Source organism: Scardinius erythrophthalmus (genome assembly GCF_964197995.2).
Source record: "Scardinius erythrophthalmus genome assembly, chromosome: 11".
In the NCBI taxonomy this organism is placed as follows: Eukaryota; Metazoa; Chordata; class Actinopteri; order Cypriniformes; family Leuciscidae; genus Scardinius; species Scardinius erythrophthalmus.
The window spans coordinates 6,252,741-6,272,172 of record NC_138231.1 but is presented as its reverse complement, the minus strand read 5'-3'; the positions used below and the strand labels follow the sequence as shown (position 1 = coordinate 6,272,172).

Genomic DNA, 19,432 nt, shown 5'->3' with positions numbered 1-19,432 from the left:
TGAGCTATATATACAGTTTACTCAGGTTCCAAAACAGGTAACGCCCCGACTCTCATAAACATATTTGAATATGATAACAATGGTGCTGTAACTAATCTTGGTACACGAGGCGCCCCCAGGTGGCCACAAAAATGACTGACTATCTATCTATCTATCTATCTATCTATCTATCTATCTATCTATCTATCTATCTATCTATCTATCTATCTATCTATCTATCTATCTATCTATCTATCTATCTATCTATCTATCTATCTATCTATCTATCTATCTATCTATCTATCTATCCAACACAATCTCATGAAAGTTCTCTATGTTTTATTTTTCATTTCCCACAAAGGAGAGTGAGCACACCACATATTTAGCCCATGAGCAAACGAAAAAGTGCAAAAAATATTTTAGTTCACCTCAAAATCAGTTTCATCAGTCCAAGCTAAAGAAGTAGCTTACAGGATGACTTAGAAATACTGTTCTATTCAGTGGGATTTTAATCATTTATATGTTTGAATTTGTATGTATTAACATGAAAACACATTGTAATTTCTAAATGTCAATTTGATGCTTGTGTGCTTTTAATAATTTTCCCCTCTTTTAATTTTGTATAATGAAAGTTTTGACTACATAATTGGCTATAGAGTGCTGCAGGAATGACATATTTTTGTAGGCCAACCCGGAAGTTAGCATTACCCTGGTTGCCCTATAGTGAAAAAAAGTATACTTTATTGTATTTGAAATATATTCCATTTTTCAACAGTAGGCTACATTGCAAATATACTAACAACATTTTTTACTATCTTTGAATATATTAAAAGTAAATTAGCATCATGCTTTTACCTATTTTCACAATACAACTTTTAACACACTTTAAAATAATTGTACTTTAGAAAAATATACTTGAAGTGAAAACGTTTTAAAACGTTTAACACAGGAGACACAATTTTAAATCCTGATCAAGCCTCAAATTCATTTGCATCACATACAACAAAACTAGAACAAATCCTTAAAATATGTTAAAATACATAATTCAGGCATGAAATTCTAACCGAACACCATTTGGTTCTTTCAACGCTGTGGCACCAGCTAATCAGTATCCACGTAACCATATATATCATAGCTTGCGATCGGCAAGCGGTGCGATATGAAAGCTTCTGTTCTCCCTCCTCCTCCCCCCCAGTGCTACTTGTAGAGATCTGCTACGGGGGTTCTACCATTTCTTGCAGCAGCCTTTCCTTTGTTTGTTATTTTTGACTAAGCTGAACAAATTATTGTATTTGCTCAGCAGCAGCAGTGTAGCAGATCTCGTCCACCAAAATCAAGCCTATGTATATTTCATGCCCCATGCCAATGAATGCTGGCTGAAATTTACTCACTCCGAGAGTCATGACTGAAAATGTTTTCTCAGTTTAGTTAAGTTCATTAAATATTTTATTTGGATAAAAGTCCTTCCATAAACCAGAAACATGACATTCCAGGAACAAATCTTGTGGTTTTTGGTGCACCATGGTTTATTTTAACTATATGAACTTAAGATTTAGAATAATCAGGGCTTGACAATAACTTTTTTTGCTCACCAGCCACTGTGGCTAGTGGTTTTCCAAAGTTACTAGCCACTCAACATTTTCACTGGCCACAATTTTGACATCAGATACCATTAGGAAAAATTGCCATATAGATATTTTTTTATATTATCTCAAAATTTGGTAGCAGGTATATTAGGCTGCTGTCACTTTAAGACTTGATGCACAGATCCATTATACTGTTACACGTTTTCTTTCTCAACTGTTTACGTTCACTTAAAACATAACCGACTGTGTTTACTCGTCAAGACCGACATTTTGACATTATTTTGTGTGTATTTGACTGTTTAAGCTCAATAATATAGAAAAAGAACTTAATTTAGTACTGAGGTGGCTTTTTGTGCCGGCACTTTGGGTGTAAGCACAACATCTGAAGGAATGAGTAAAATTAAGTTCAATACACGCAATCCCATGCCAAAATTCAAGCCCTGTAACACCAACAATATTCATTCAGAGCAAATGAAAGGAATAAGTGAGGGGAGGTGGGTTTGTGTGTAGTTTGCTATCGGAGAGATAAGTGAGTGAGAAAGCACAGCTGGTATCGTGAATCTATTTTGCGAAAAATGAGTATTGGAAACGTTTCAGATATTTCAGTAACCAATATGTATTGAAAAATCTATATTTTTGACAACATTACCTTGCACTTAGTTTATTATTTCAGATTCCTTTTTGAAAGACTACAACTGGAAAATGTATATGTTTAAAAAAAAAAAAATCAACCCGCCAAAGTGGATTGACTGCGCTGCAAGCCACTGCTGAAATCCACCCGCATTTGGAGGGTTAGCAGGTGTTAACGTCAAGCCCAGGCCATAATCTATATGAATGTATAATGTAAAGTGGTCAGGTTTTCCCCTCGAAATAAAAAGTAGGCATTCAACGTAATCTCTCAGTTAAAATGATATAATGAAACTAGGAAATTGACAATGATGTTAGTTTTATGAATATAGTTGTCTCACTGAAGAACACTGTTGTCATTGTGATATATCAATTGCCCCTATACAGTATGTACTGTATATTTAGCCACAATATATCTTATTTTGTGCATTATGCAAAGAACCTTTTCTTTGATTTTAACCTCTCTCCATTCATTCATTCATTCATTTCTCTTTTATTCCAAATGGTCTTTAATACCATTTGGAGATTTTCATTTTTGAAAATCTCCAAATGGTATACACAGAATACTTTGAAAACTCATTATCAGATATATATTTCTAAATTAACATTTTGCAGCAATTGTTCACAATGTTTTATCTTCCACAAATGTCACTCATTCAATGAACACACGCACGCACGCACGCACGCACGCACGCACGCACACACGCACACACACACACACACACCTTAGCTATGATGCAATGTTTGTGTTTAGTCCAGAAGAGTACCCAGTAGACTTATTATCGTTTCTCACTTTTAATGACTGTGTGACTCTCAAAGGTGAAAAGTCGTTAAAAGTAATTCGTCCAGTTTTATTATGAAATAATAAAAATAATAAGTTCCAGAGGTTCCAGAGTGGTTGACTGTCACATCTCACATCAAATCAACCCATTATACTTAGTTACATATAAAGTATTACTAGTCATTAGCTTATTATCATGACCTTTTATTCTTTAATTGACAAACAAGGATTCATGTTTTATTACTTACAATGGCAAATATACACATAATATACACAAATATGTTGGCACAAACAACAAAAACAATAACTTTTATATTTCACATCTATTTGAGAAACTATGGTTGAGGTTGGTAATGGTCATTGACCTTGATTTAGATTTGCTTCCATCTAAATCATTACAAAAGACTGAAAGTCCCTTCAACAGGCTTATGACAGGCCAAAAACACATTTTTATTAGGGAATTCAAGAAAAACTTAAGTGAAATATTTATCTTGAACTAGTGGGTGATAAAACTACGGATGAAAATTACAATATTATTATTAGGTAATATAATTTCATTTTCATTCAAATGTCAAGGTGTGTGATTCACTGATGCCACAGATATAAGTGGATATGAGAATCTTAAAGGCCTTTTGAAAGCGAGGATAGAAAAAACCATAGATCAATGGGTTACAAGTGGAGTTAAAGTATCCAAACCAAACCAAAGCATCAAAAACAGCACCAGGAGTCACGAAATTGAGGAAAGGATCAATAGCAGTGGCGGTAAAAAAAGGCAGCCAGCAGATGTAAAAAACACCCATGACAATGGCCAGAGTTTTCGCTGCTTTTCTCTCTCTGTGTGAAGAGGTTTGGCAATTACCGCCTACAGTCGGGGCAACAGACACTTTCTCAGACAGAACCTTTGCATGTTTCTTCACAACATTGAAGATGCTCAAATACAGAGAGCTCATGATAGTTCCTGGAATTAGGAACACAAAAAGTGCACATATTAAGCCCCATTCTTTGTTAAAAAACAGAACACAGCCACCAAAACAAGAAATCTGTAAAATTAGTTCTTCCAAACCAATGTTGTTTACCCCTGTAAACACAACAGAAAAACTGTACACAAATGAAAACAGCCATGTGAAGGTGATAAACACAGTCACAATGTTGTTTGTTACCCTCATTTTGTACCTTAAAGGATCACAAATGGCCCAGTACCTGTCAATAGATATTAAACTGAGATGCAGTATGGAAGAGATACTGAAAGTCATGTCTAAACTAGAATGCACTTTACACACAAAATCTCCCAGATACCAGCAGCCTTCAACAGATCGCACCATGCTGTACGGCATGACCAAAGAGCCCAGCAGACAATCACAAGCTGCCAGCGACTGAACGATCATGTGAGTTGGAGACTGTAGATGTTTGAAGTGAGAGATGGAGATGATGATCAGCAGATTCCCAAAAACTGTTGTGAGGATCATCAGCACCATGAAAACATACATTGCCACTTTAAGGACAGTAAGACGATGAGCTCTCGGACAGGAGTCCAGCAGGTGTGGATAGCAGAGAAGCACATTCTCAGAGTAAATGTCAGTTTCATTTGAAATCATCTCGTCTGCCCCAGATAATGACTGATATGCAGGATTAAAACAAAATATTTGTTTTGTAAATGTAAAAAGCCACACAAAAATTGAACAAATTGAGCCCAGAATTATTTCATAAATAATTATACGGTAAAGACAAATATTCAAAGAAAGATTAATATAAATGCAGTACATGCCCACACAATATAGGCTAATTTGTTAAATGGACTCCAGTCTTGCGTTCAGTCTTGTTCATATATACTCTCAGATTTGAGAGAACCCTCCTTCATCTGTCAATGTAACCCATAGTTACAAAAACAACAAACTCAGGATATTAAAATGAAAAAGAGAGAAAAAAATTCCCCCTGTCTGTCCTGTAATGGTGTAACGAATACGACTCTGGGTAAATATGACTTAGCTCAAGAATATGGGGAATCTTGGGAATATTAATATTTATGTCTCATGGTCATAATTCATACGTCGCATGTACATTCAATTTATCAATTATCGAGACTATCTTGTTCTGTGACTGGTCTGACCGACATTTAATTCGTCCAGCGAAATAAATGTAAAATCATTACAGTCAAGAAGAGATATTCACAAACTTCAAGAGAGTTTCATGTCCTGGCCACGGACACCCAACTTTCTGAGTTTATAAATTTAAACTACTAACTGTAGTCTAATATCGAGCTTGTAGCTTAAGATCTTTTATTTCAGTGACTTTAGAATGGTGGGTTTTTGAAACACAGAGACAGTGAAAAGTATAAATGGATTTTAATAAGTGTAACTTAACTAGATTATATGAGCTACGAATAGAAACGTACGTAAAAATGCAAACAATAAACACAACAAACATTTAAACAATAATAACATACGTGATAAGAATAAAATGACATGAAAGAAAGAAAGAAAGAAAATGGAAAGCTAGTAATTGTTACATACAGAAACCTAAAGTTACGAGACACCGGGAAAAACAGCTTTTATCAGACAATGTAGCTTTACTTGCAAGTTTCTGTGCTCTTTCTGGTCAGGCTGAAGAAGAGGGAGCGCGCGCGTGCGCGTGTCCTGTTCTGCTGCGTCTTCCGGTGTCGCGCGAAGCTTGAAAAGGCTCACTGAAATGTACTATTACAGAGAAAGTTCGTCTCCCGGGATGGGAGAGGTCGGAAATCTTGGTTGCAAAGACAAGGCAGCTACTCGACCATGTGTTGGTCAGAGGAGAAGGTCCAAAGCCTTTCCCGAGGGTCCTGGAGAAGCGTTGCCAGGGGAGGAGAGGAGAGTAGGAGCAAAAGTAAAAGCAAAGCACCGTAAGGGCGAAGAGAAGGGAAGCATGATATTTTGAAGGGGCCAAAACTCACGCCCTCTCACGGACGTGGGCCAACCGTCTTTAACAACGGATCGGGCACACCTCCTGACGTTTCGGTTTCGAGATCTATACCCCCCTTCCTCTTAGAAATTGGAACGATAGATTCGTTCGTAACATTAATATCACTGGTATTAATAAAACAATTCATCCTCTGATATGTTGCGTTAAACATTCGAGACCGTTGGGATATCTGGAACAAGACGATACCATGAATGGCACTGCTATGACATAATTACACACAGATACACGATTATAGTCACATCACATTGATTACAAACCAATAAAGTTATATAGGCATAGTATTTGGGACAAGGGATCATGCACACATCAAGAAAATACATTTAAACATTGTACCAAATGATTTCGATCACGCGTGGTAGGATCCATGTGGGTTTCTGTGTGTGTGTGCGTGTGTGTGTGACCAGGACTGAGAGTTCATGCTGCCGCTGAACTTTTGCTCTCTTGCCTATGTGTGTTAATGCAGCTCGGCCCACGTGTGGAATCACGAGGGGGCAAAATATGATATTATGCTCGGGGAATTAAAATGCATGGAACCATAACGTTTATCACAGTCCCTTACCAAAAATCTCCTTCGTCTCGCGACGAGGATTAGAACACTTTGAGGAACATAGGAATACATATCAACATTTAAAGAGTTTACTCTGAAGAGTTTCATGGAAAGTTCCATGTGTGTGTGTGGTGTGTGTGTCTCTATGGCTTGTCACGTGATCCCAAGGCATGGGGGGGGGGGTGTTCGATTGGAAGATGGCATTCAGCAAAGACAATGGCAGTTCTGTGGACCAGCCTGAGGTGTTTTAGAATTGATGCTGCTATGGTCCTGGAGAACTGAAACTGAAAGGAGTCAGTCTTTTAAATTTGCCTTCAGTACACAAAGAACCAATGATAGACATAGTAAGGGAATTGTCGTAGTACCCCGTGACAGCTTGAGAAACAATATAGACCTGTTCGTTTATTTCATTAAGTCGTGGTAAACATTAACCAGCAGAACAAAAACGATGTGTTTTCGATCAACATGATACACTTAACTAGAAACAGATGTCGTTGTGGCTACAATGGAGATTGAGGTTGTCCCCTAGCACCTGAAATATATTTCTAAAGATACATAAAAATAATAAATTATATTTCCAACTCATTTAAACTTTTAAATCGTTAATACTTAATAAACAGGTAACGTGAATGCATAAGACAAGACAGGACAGTTTTTTTTTCGTGCCAGTGTGACTACGTGTTGTAGAGGTTCCACTGATTTCGCTACAAAGTTGCTCTCTTTGATTTAGCACTGCCCTTTCTGTTGTTGTGTATAGCCGCTTTTCCACCGAAATTACCCTGAACAATTTGTCCCAGGAACTTTTTTTCCCCCAGACCTGTTGCTGTCTGCGATCTAAAGTACCATGAAGATTAGGCAAATATTCCGGTGATGTAGGACTACACGCAACTTTACAGTTCCCACTGGATTTCATCCTCCGAATTTAAGCTTAATAAAGCCTGAACCTCAAAGTCGGTCCATCGGTCGTATTATTATTGTTGATTCGAATAGCAGACAACTGTTACTACACGCAACGCAACAGATAGTGGTTGAAATAAAATGCAGCATGGAGTCATCAAATCAAAATACGGCATGAACTCAACCAATCAGCATGTTCAGCGCCCAAGTCCCACCCTTGAAAGTTCCTGAACTTTGAAAAAGTACTACCTCGTGAGCATGGACTTTCGGAGGGGAAAACATTTACCTGGCACTTTATTTAGACCCTGTTTTCTGCGGTGTAATCACACGGAGTCCCACCAAGTCCCTAGTTCCTGGGGAAAGTTCTTAAACGCGGCTTATCACCCTAAAATAAAAACGAAGACTTAATTTACTCACCCTGGTGTTGTTCTAATGGCGTATTCCTAGAGCTGGGTGATGTGGCCAAAAAAAATCATTATTTTTTGTCTGAATGGCGCCACAAAAGGAGAGTAAATAAAGAAAAATGTCCAGCTCACGTATTTATTAATCTTGATTTCTCACAACTTGTGTGTCTTTTCGGGTGAGATGGAGTTAACTGCAGTGCTTATACAGTCTCACGAACACCAACGGCCAAGGTAAGGATTTTCTACATTAATAATACATTACACCGTTTTTCACCAAACCCATCATATACCCCAGAACACATGGAATATGACACGCCTCATGGGACCATTCTGTGATTCTTCTGTTTTAAATTCTCTTTTTGTGGTAAGAAAGAAAGAACGTAAAATGTGTAAAAAAAAAAAAAAAAACGCAAAAAATAGTACAAATTTTAAAATACCACGATATATACCATAGTCTTTTATACCATTCAGACAAAAAATACAGACATATTTTTTGGCCATATCGCCCAGCTCTAGGCATACGGCATTAGAACAACACCAGGGTGAGTAAATTATGACTTAATTTTAATTTTAGGGGGAAATATCCCTTTAAACGGCAAACGCTCCAAAAGCAGAATGAAACCGGCTACTCGTTTGAACCATGTCACGCTGATCATTTATTAGCTCTGCCCGCAATAGCGCGAACACGAGAAAGAGCAAATGTTTACTCACGGACCATCAATCTTGATCCCGCAACACCATTATTAGCGCTGCGAGATCCAGTGAATTATAGAGATGAATGGGCCTATAAAAATGGCAAAGGCCACCTCTGATGATAGGTGCTGTAAGCCAATGTTTGGGTTGCAAGACCGTTTTTAGTGGGTCGTGGAGTGAGCAGTCAAAGAAACATCAACAACAAAAAACGTAATTCTAAATATTTTTCTGATGCAATACTTTTATTTTTAAAGACGTGCGTGAAAGTTGTTGACTCTTCTGTCAGACGCAGGCTGTGTCTGAAATCTCCCCCTATATCCTCATTCACTATTCCCTACGTTACTCCACTAATATAGTTCACTTGAAGGAGGGAATGAAAACAAGTGAGCAAATTCATTTTCAAATTGAGTGCGTCTGAAGGGCTGCCGCTTTTGCGTAGTCTGTGCTTGCTGTATAATAATAATTAGAAATTTAGCAAACTGGCAGATCCAGTAGTGAGATGAAAAGATTTGTCTTGAACTCTAACACGTTAAAAATGTATAAACCTCAATTAACAATTTAATAATCAATTAAAACTGAATTTATACCTGTAAGATATTATGTTGTACCCAAATTTGACCAGCGGTTTGGAGAATGGACGGTTTGGAGAATGGATGGATGGATTATTCAGATGCGGGCACCATCTTCTGGTCAGATGCGGGAATTCATTCAGCGCAAGACTCTCAAAGTGTGTTATGGGTATTCTCTAGCCATTGAGTGTTAATGCTGTACATTGTGGGATTGAATGAGTGCACTCGATAACGTCAACTATGGTTTCGGACACCACTACAAATGGCTGTCCCCTTAAAGGGGTGGTTCAGGATTTTGGACATCGGACCTCATTTCCAAGTTAGCCTGGGTGTTATTTATCAGTGGAGACAGTTTTCAAAAATTTTCACCCAGTCCTTCCAGTTGCATAGTTCGTCGGTGCTAGGCTAGCGCGAGTCAACGGTAACTGCTAGCCTGCCATTAAAACAGTTTTACCCACTCCACAGTACACCAAAAGCAAATAAATTATAACGCTAGACTATCGATGTAAATGTCTGTTGATAGAATAATGTTAGAAATCAAACTACCCTTTCATCGCATTGCAATAGTTATACTTTGTTCCCTGTATTTATTGGCACAGTCTACAGCAGCAGCGGAGTGATATTAAGTTACCTAGGCAACCGAGACTACTACTAGCTAGCTAGACTACTAGCTAGCTAGACGTCCCGACTGTAGTGCGCTTCTGTTCGGTGTTTACTTTTCGGCGCAGTACAAACCGGAGCAAAGTAAAATTCCGCCGCTGCTGAGAAACTAGTTCCTATAAATGTAATGCAATCATTGAGATGCAAGAGTAGTTTGATTTCTAACATTATTCTCTCAACAGACATTTCCATCGATAGTCTGGCGTTATAATTTATTTGCTTTTGGTGTACTGTGGAGTCGGTAAAACTGTTTTAATGGCAGGCTAGCAGTTACCGTTGACTCGCGCTAGCCTAGCACTGGCGAACTATGCAACTGGGAGGACTGGGTGAAAATTTTTGAAAACTGTCTCCACTGATAAATAACACCCAGGCTAACTTGGAAATGAGGTCTGATGTCCAAAATCCTGAACCACCCCTGTAAATAGTGCCATGTTTAAGGCTAAAGAGCAGGGGTGTCAAACAAGTTCCTGGAGGGCCACAACCCTGCAGAGTTTAGTTTCAATCCTAATTAAACACACGTGATCCAGCTAATCAAGGTCTTCAGGATTACTAGAAACTTCCAGGCAGGTGTTTTTAGAGCTGGTTGGAGCTAAACTCTGCAGGACAGTGGTCCTCCAGGAACTGAGTTTGACAACCCTGCTATAGAGGGTGATTTCAGACACAGCTGCAGTTTAAGTAAAGAGTGCATGAGAAAAATGTGTTGTCCTGATTCAGTAACTGCAGTCAGATAAGAGTTTGTCAGGTCAGCATGTCAGTATCATTATTCTAACATTATATTCATAACTTGTAGAGGCATGTTCTGTATAACCTATCACTTCACTATGTATAAAAAGCAAAATAAATTACCAGCATGTAACATTGTAGTTACATTGTCAATTTAGTAGGTAATGGAATAAAAGTAATGTAATCCTATAAATCAAATAACTGGTACTTTGTGTGATAGCTGGGAAGGATTTGCATGCAGGTATAATGTTTGATCTATTCAACAGCATTAGTCCATTTAGTAACCCCTAACCCCAAAAAGCCACATTTTCACTTTCACCTTGTGTTATTTGGCATATTTTTAAATTACTGTGGTGGATCATACCAACTTTAATGTGTTAACAAAAACTAGGACTGCAATTGAATAGCCTTACCTTATAGGCTTACTGATTGTTTATTCATTAGTATTATTCATATTCTTACAGTGCATCTGTAAGGAAAGTGGGATGGTTCTTGTGTGTGTCAACATTTTTTTTTTTAAATAAATTTCCTTGGTTTTCATGACATACTGAAAACCAAGATACACTAAACATACATACACTAAATTCAGAAAGTTCATAAGAAACATAATATATTTCCAAAATGAACTAAAGGATATAAAGGAATTACAGAAAAATCTTTATTGTGATGCCTGAAAAAAGTGTGAGCAGCATTCATTTAAAAGTCAAGGTGTTTGAATACTTGATGCCACCGATATAAGAATTTTAAATGCATTCTGAAAACAAGGGTAGAAAAATCCATAAATCAAAGGATTACAAGTAGAGTTCAAATATGCAAACCAAACCAAAGCATCAAAAAAATCAGCGGGGGTTAAAAGTGTGAAAAAAGGGCTGAGAGCAGCAACAGTAAAAAAAGGCAGCCAGCAGAACAAAAAAACACCCATGACAATGGCCAGAGTTTTTGCTGCTTTTCTCTCTCTGTGAGCAGAGCTTTGGCTCTTCAACCCTCCTGCTGCAGCCACAGTCACTCTTTCTGACATTACCTTTGCATGCTTTTGTGCAACATGGAAGATTTTCATATACAGAGAGCACATGATTGCCCCGGGAAGAAAGAATGTGAGAATTGGAGCTATAAGACCCCACTGTTTGTTAAAAAACAGAACACAACTTCCCACACAGTAAACCTGCAATATTAGCATCTCTAGTCCAACTGCATTTATCCCTGTAAACACAATAGAAAAGCTGTACACAAATGAAAACAGCCATGTAAATGTAGTAAATACAGTCACAGTGTTGTTTGTGACCCTCATTTTGTATCTTAAAGGATCACAAATGGCCCAGTACCTGTCAATAGATATTAAACTGAGATGCAGTATGGAAGAGATACAGAAGGTCAAGTCTAAACTAGAATGCACTTTACAAACAAAATCTCCCAGATACCAGCAGCCTTCAACAGATCGCACCATGCTGTACGGCATGACCAAAGAGCCCAGCAGACAATCACTGGCAGCCAGAGAGCGAACGATCAGATGAGTTGGAGACTGTAGATGTTTGAAGTGAGAGATGGAGATGATGATCAGCAGATTCCCCAAAACTGTTGTGAGGATCATCAACACCATGAAAATATACATTGCCACTTTAACTACAGTAAGACGTTGTACTTTAGGACAGGAGACTAGCAGGAGTGGATAGCAGAGAAGCACATTCTCAGAGTCAGTCACATTTGACATCATCACGTCTACTACAGATGAGATGATTTTTTTAATTGTAATAAGGCAAAGGATAAGCAAAATAATTTTGTAAATGATAGGTTGGTAAAGGGCAACATCCAAAGAAAGGTTTACATATATATAGTACATCCCCATCTGGTCTAACTCTATAAATGGAGTATCTAAGTCTTGTTCATATATACTCTCAGAAGTTTGAGTTAACCCCCCTACATCTGTCGATGTAACCCATAGTAACATTAACAACAAAGTCAGGGTCAGTACTCTGAACATCGCAAAACAAGCAACTAAAGTCACAACAAAACAACATTAAAAAATAAAAGCAAATAGTAAGAATAAAAGACAATTTTTGAGAGATTTAATGTGTTCTCTTATTTGCATTTGATTTCATCTAAGGCTGTGGCTGTAAGTCAAAGCTGCGCCACAGTAACAGATTTTTTAAATCTTATAAGATTTTCAAAATGTGAGAGATCACAAACTTGACCATAAAAATCATAAACTTAACCGTGTTGTTCCTCTAGTGTGTGGGGTGCTGTGTTGTGAAAGCACACTAAGATACTTATTCACAAACAACCAGATTCCTTCCTGTGAACATAGGAAATCTCGCAAAATCTCTCGCATAAATCATAAACATCGCCCGGCTTTGTTTTTTCGGTGTGTTCCGCCACCATTGGCTCTAGTCAGATGCAAAGTCAGTACCAAGAATAAGAGCAAAAGTGATAAAAGCAAGCAAAGTAATGATGGCACAGACAGAAGGCTGTTCTAATCTTACGTCATCTTACCTGAGCATTCCACTGCGCAAATATTTTCATAATAACATGAGCGGAGTGGAATAAAGAACGTTATAAGCATGATTGATATTCAAAACGTTAAGCAAGCGTTACTTTGTTTATGGTTTGTATAGTGTTAGTTTTCTTTTTCACTTTTTGAATGATGAATATAGATGAATATGTCTGCTTAAATACATAGTTATCTCCTTTACACGCAGGCGCAGAATGCGCATGATAGTTGACCAGCACACACTCCAAAAATGTGGCGAAGTCTTCCTTTTTATAGCTGTGATTTTAGAACTGGTCATTTTGGAGTGAGGAGTATTTATTTTATTTTTTTCTAGTTCTGGAAGTTAGAATATGTATATTACATAATTTATATTTTTATTAGGGCTGTCAATCGATTAAAAATTTTAATCGATTAATCGCATGATTGTCATGAGTTAACTCGTGATTAATCACACATTTTTTTATTTGTTCTAAATGTACCTTAAATTAATACTTTTCAAGTTTGTAATACTCTAATCAACGTGGGCATGGATAAATATGGATGCTTTATGCAAATGTATGTTTATTATTGAAACCATAGTCAACATAGAGCATGAAGACGAGACATGTTTCAAAGGTCATAGATGTTTTTCAAAGAACTTGTTCATGTCTATTAGACACATGTAGAAAGAACAAAGAAATACCAGGTTCCCATTACTTCTCTTTCTTTGCACTGAGCAATAAATACAAACATGTTTAGATTTTTGCATGACAGGGCAGCTCTTCTGAAAATACTAAATGTACATTTATTATTTATGATTAGGCTACATTATAGTTTGTATCTCTCTGTGCCCATTTTGATGAAGCTAAATTCTCAATAAAACTGTTTTCATTGGTATATTTTACTGTTTCTGTTGTCAAACAACGGAATGAATATGAAATGGTGACTGAAACGCGACCCATTAAGACATAGCCAGCTCTCCCTTCCAAGATGTTAATCTGCACAAAAATCCTGATAATCGAGCCGTCGTCTGATGAAATCAAATACACATAAGATAAACACAATATCTGTTTTGCGATTTCGGCTATACTTGCATGTAAAATTAGAGTAGCAACATCATATCTGTGTTTAACTGAATTAAAGCGCTGCTCCTCTCTCCAGCGCGAGACGCAGAGAGAGAGCGAGAAAGAGAGGCGCGCGCGCGTGCTGGGAGAGCAGTACCGGCGGTACCGGTAGATTCTCAGAAACTAAATAAGGTTTGGGCGCTTTGTTGAAGGGAAAAAATCGCTAAATGGGTCTGCAATGTCGCTAAGTTGGCAACACTGTGTATCTCCATTTCTCCAACTAGGTTTTGGGCCACGGGTCAAACAGAAAATACGCACTGCGTTAATCGAGCGTTAAAAAAAATAGTGCCGTTAATATGATTTTGCGTTATTAACGCGCTAACTTTGACAGCCCTAATTTTTATATGACCAATGCCTTAAGGGTTAGAGGACACATGTTTCAATAAATAACATACTTTTTTGTAATTATGGTTTACATGGACTAGTGTACAGGGGTTACCTCAAATCTGTGTGGCGGTCTTCAGTTGTAGTTGTTGTGTTTCTGCTCTGGGGCACGTGCTATGATGGTAGTTAAACAAACTCAGGGTTACAGGATTAGTTTCGAGTTGACAAAACCAAACCAATCCAATCAGACTTTGTTGGTACCATGACGCTGATCATCAACTTTCTCTGTCAACACAGGCTTTGATCGTGAGTTTAGGTGTGACATCAGAAGTGAACACCCAATCACATGCTGTGGAACAGGGAAACTGTGATTCACTTTTCGCGAGAGAAGCAGCGCGGTTCACTTCTCTCTTCTGCAGAATATTACGAGATTAAAAAATTCCCCAAAAATGAGGTGAGGATCATCAGGACCTAGAAAACATACATTGCCACTTTAACCACAGCAAGACATTGTACTTCAGGACAGGAGTCGAGCAGGAGTGGATAGCAGAGAAGCACATTCTCAGTGTCAGTTTCATTTGAAGTCATCACGTCTGCTCCAGATGCTGAAATGATTTCCCTTGTAATTGTAAAAAGGCAAGAAATCATAAACATAAGTATAATTAAAAACATTTTTAAATAATAGTCTTTGGTAAAGACCAACATCCAAAGAAAGGTGTAGATACATATAGTACATGCCCATCTACTTTAAGCTGAGATGATTTCCCTTGTAATTGTAAAAAGGCAAGAAATCATAAACATAAGTATAATTAAAACAATTTTTAAATAATAGTCTTTGGTAAAGACCAACATCCAGAGAAAGGTGTAGATACATATAATACATGCCCATCTACTTTAAGTCCCTAAAATGTACTCAGAGCAGCTCAGTTGTGTCCATATATATGCTCAGATTCGAGGTCACCCCTGTACACTAGTCCATCTAACCCAAAGTTACAAAAAATATGGTATTTATTGAAACATCTGTCCTCTAACCTTAAAGGCATGGTCATATAAAAATAAATAAATAAAAGTGTGTGATATAATATACATATTCTAACTTCCAGAACTAGAAAAAAAAAAATCCTCCTCACTCCAAAATGACCTTTGATGACCTCACAGAGGGAGTGCATGTGGAGTTCGAGGGCTGTGAGGGAAGCCCTGCCCACAACCCCACCACTTTGGAGTATATGGTATATGGCCTCTGTAAATTATATGGACGAACTACTGGAGGTGTTTAAGGAGGTAAATTCCCTGTTTCTCCTACCCCCGCTGGTTCTGCTCATCCCTGAATCTCCTGTTTCCCCGCTGGTTCCGCCCAGCCCTGGATCTCCTGATCCCTGCTGGTTCCGCCCAGCCCTGAATCTCCTGTTTCTTTCACCAGTTCACCAGTCCCTTATGGCCTGTGCTCCCTATGATCCCTCCCAGCCTCCTTCTCCTAGCTCATTTTCCAAGATCAGCCAGTTCCTCAGCCTGCCTCTGTTGGTTCCCTTCAGCTCCTCTGCATTTCCAACACCTTATTGTGAGGAATGGCATCGGACCTTCTGTCCTCCAGCTCTGTCCACTAGGGAGGTTCCTCTGGCTCTGCTTCCTGCCTACGAGCCTGCAACACAATTTCTACTGAGGGGGGCCATGGACGAACCATTATTTTGCGACTTCTACTGAGGGGGTCACACGGATTTGCACTGGCCTGCAGCTGTATGGCTGTCTTGTTGTTGGCATCCTTCTGTCTCTAGAGACAATGGAGTCTGCACCTTAGTTGAGAAGTGTTTACTGAGTTGTGGAGCTGCATCGCCGGCTGTGGCTGAATAAGCCAATGCGGGAGCTGCAGTTCCTATCACACTTGCTGCAAGTGTGGTCATTGGTAGGGGCCATAGGGGAAGCAGTCGCAGGCTGGGTTTTCTGCTGTTTACAGCTCTTCCTTTCCCTACGCTGGATCTCTCTCTTCTCCTCGGCCTGCTTAATGCCAGTTTTGACATCTGCACGCCAGCTAGAGCGGTCGGAGGTTGCTGTCACAAGATCTGCTGGGTTGATGCTGCATGACTTCAGATCCCTCTTGCAGACATCCTTGTAGCGCAGGGCAGGTCGTCCAGTTGGCCGTGTTCCTGTGGCTAGCTCGCCATAGAGGATATCCTTTGGGATGCGGCCATCGTCCATCCTGCATACGTGTCCGAGCCAGCGCAGGCGCCTCTGGGTGAGGATGGCGAACATGCTTGACATGCCTGCCTGGGCCAAAACGCCTGCGTTGGAGACGCGATCCTGCCAGGTGATGCCGAGGAGTCGTCTGAGGTTGCGCATGTGGAAGGCGTTCAGTCTTCGCTCTTGGGGCGTGAACAGGGTCCAAGCCTCACTGCCGTACAGAAGGGTGCTCAGCACGCACGCTTGGTACACCTTCATCTTTGTGTTGAGGGTCAACATGGGGTTGTCCCACACACGCTTCGCTAGGCGGGCCATGGCGGTTGCTGCTTTGCCTATCCTTGCGTTAAGCTCGGCGTCAAAGGATAGGTTGCTGGAGACTGTGGAGCCGAGGTATGTGAACTTGTCCACCACCTCCAGGATGTGGTCGCCAATGGTAATTGTGGGAGTGGTGCTGACATCCTGTCCCATGATGATGGTCTTCTTGAGGCTGATGGTAAGGCCAAACTCTGTGCATGCCTCAGCGAAACGAGTGATGAGTCGCTGAAGGGCAGCTTCAGTGTGAGCAGTGAGGGCGGCATCATCGGCAAAGAGCATTTCCCGTATGAGGACCTTGCGCACCTTGGTCTTCGCTCTGAGGCGAGCGAGGTTAAAGAGGTTCCCGTCACTCCGTGTGTGGAGGAAGATGCCATCTTCGGACTCGCTGAATGCGTAGCGCAGGAGCAGGGAGAAGAATATGCCGAACAGTGTCGGGGCCAGGACACACCCTTGTTTCACGCCGCTCTTGATTGGGAAGGGGTCCGATGCTGATCCGTCGTACTGTACTGTGCCAGACATGTTGTCGTGGAACGACTCGACCAACTTCAGAAGCTTGGGGGGGCATCCAATCTTGTGGAGGAGGGCGAAGAGGCCAGACCGACTGACTAAGTCAAACGCCTTGGTCAGGTCGATGAAGGTGAGGAACAAGGGACGTCGCTGTTCGCGGCACTTTTCCTGCAGCTGCCTGAGGGAGAACACCATGTCGATGGTTGAGCGCTTGGCCCGGAACCCACACTGCGACTCAGGATACACGCGGTCAACAATCGCCTGCAGGCGGTTGAGGACTACCCTGGCGAAGGCTTTTCCCAGGATGCTGAGGAGAGAGATCCCGCGATAGTTGTTGCAATCGCTGCGGTCACCCTTGTTCTTGTAGAGCGTGACGATCTTCGCATCCCGCATGTCTTGGGGTATTGTTCCCTCTTTCCAGCACTGGAGCAAAAGCTCATGGAGATGTCCGAGGAGGGAGCTCTCTTTTGCTGCCTTCACAACCTCTGGTGGGATTCCGTCGCTGCCTGGTGCTTTCCCACAGGACAGCGAGTCAATGGCCTTGCTGAGCTCCTCGATGGTGGGTGGGGAGTCGTGTTTTTCCATGGTGGGTAGTAGGGTGGTGTTTTCCATGGCTGTGTCGGTGACGACGTTCTCCCTGGAGTACAGCTCCCCATAGTGCTCAACCCATCTCTCCATCTGCTCGCCACGGTCCTTGATGATGTTGCCGGAGGTGGACTTGAGGGGTGCGATCTTGGTGACACTTGGTCCAAATGCTTTCTTCATCCCCTCGTACATGACGCGGGTGTTTCCGCAGTCCGCAGAGGTCTGGATGTCACTGCAAAGCTTCAGCCAGTAATCATTGGCGCACCTGCGGGCGACCCTCTTGGCGTTATTGCGGGCTTCTCTGTAGGCGGCCAGTGTCTTCTTGGAGGGCTTCCTCTTGTTCTCCAGAAGCGGATGAAGTCCCAGCGAGCTGTGGCGCAGTCTGTGGGGCAGTCTTTCAGGGCCTTGTCAATGGCCTCAGCGAAGCATTCACGCAGCTCAGGTTTTGAAGTTCTGGTTGTATCGATGCGAGGTCGGCCCTTCTGCTTGGAGCGGTGGGTCCGCCTGGGTCGGAGACGTACCATGCTGCCGACCAGGGAATGGTCGGTGTCGCAGTCGGCGCTATGGTAGCTGCGCGTGCGGAGCATGTGGTTCAGCATGGGTCTCCTGGTGATGACGAGGTCCAGCTGGTGCCAGTGCTTTGACCTGGGATGTCGCCAGGACACTCTGTGGTGGGGCTTGGTGGGGTAGAAGGTGTTGGTGATGGCGAGGTCATGGAGGGAGCAGAACTCAAGTAGCCGCTGACCGTTCTCGGTCAGTTTGCCAACTCCAAAGTGACCGATGCAACGTGGCCAGGAGGTGTGGGCTGTGCCTACCCGGGCGTTGAAGTCTCCGAGCAGGAACAGGTTGTCCTTCGCTGGGATCTCTCTGATCCTTGCCTCAAGCTCCTCATAGAATGCATCTTTAGCCTCGGCTGTGGAGCTGAGTGTGGGGGCGTAGACACTAAAGATGTGTGTAGGTCCCGAGGAGGTAGTGAGGCGGAGTGAGAGGATGCGCTCAGTTCCCTGAGAAGGAGGTTCGACTGACGATAGGAGGATGTTGCGGACTGCAAAGCCAACGCCATGGAGTCGGCGCTCGTCTGACTCCAGGCCTTGCCAGAAGAACGTGTAGTCCTTCTCCTTGAGACTGCCACTGGAGGCGAGGCGTGTCTCCTGGAGGGCCACGATGTCAATGTTCCGCTTGGCCAGCTCGCGGTCGATGATGGCAGTTTTCCTGGCGTCGTCAACTTGCTTGAGGTCGTCAGAGAGGCCAGGGCACATTGTTCTGACGTTCTAGGTAGCCAGCCGTAGGGCTGGCGGTTTCTGTTCCTTTTTCTTTCGGTGTTTGCCTGGTGCTCGATTTTACAACAAGCCTGTCGATTTTGTCTAAGCTTCACGCACCCGATGAAGCAAGCAAGTTGTGGCGGGGTAGTACCTTATTGCCCGGGGGCTGCCCGGGTTGGGGCGGGCGGTAACTTCCCAATGGAGTCAGGGGACTCATCCCACCGTCGAGAGCAACCCCTAGCGCCCGGCTCTACGCCA

The 19,432-nt window shown here is 41.5% G+C and overlaps 1 protein-coding gene and 1 pseudogene across 2 annotated transcripts; both read right to left on the bottom strand.

The window, feature by feature from the left end:
- Positions 1-3,533: 3,533 nt before the first annotated feature.
- LOC308699079 (trace amine-associated receptor 4-like) lies at positions 3,534-4,568 on the bottom strand (the record flags this gene model as incomplete). Its single annotated transcript, XM_081379669.1, has 1 exon — positions 3,534-4,568. The coding sequence occupies one exon, from the start codon at positions 4,566-4,568 to the stop codon at positions 3,534-3,536; it is 1,035 nt and encodes a 344-aa protein (XP_081235795.1).
- A 6,542-nt stretch (positions 4,569-11,110) lies between these two features.
- On the bottom strand, positions 11,111-12,129 carry LOC308698219 (trace amine-associated receptor 4-like; annotated as a pseudogene). The gene has a single exon. The product of its transcript is annotated as a trace amine-associated receptor 4-like (transcript).
- Positions 12,130-19,432: the final 7,303 nt, after the last annotated feature.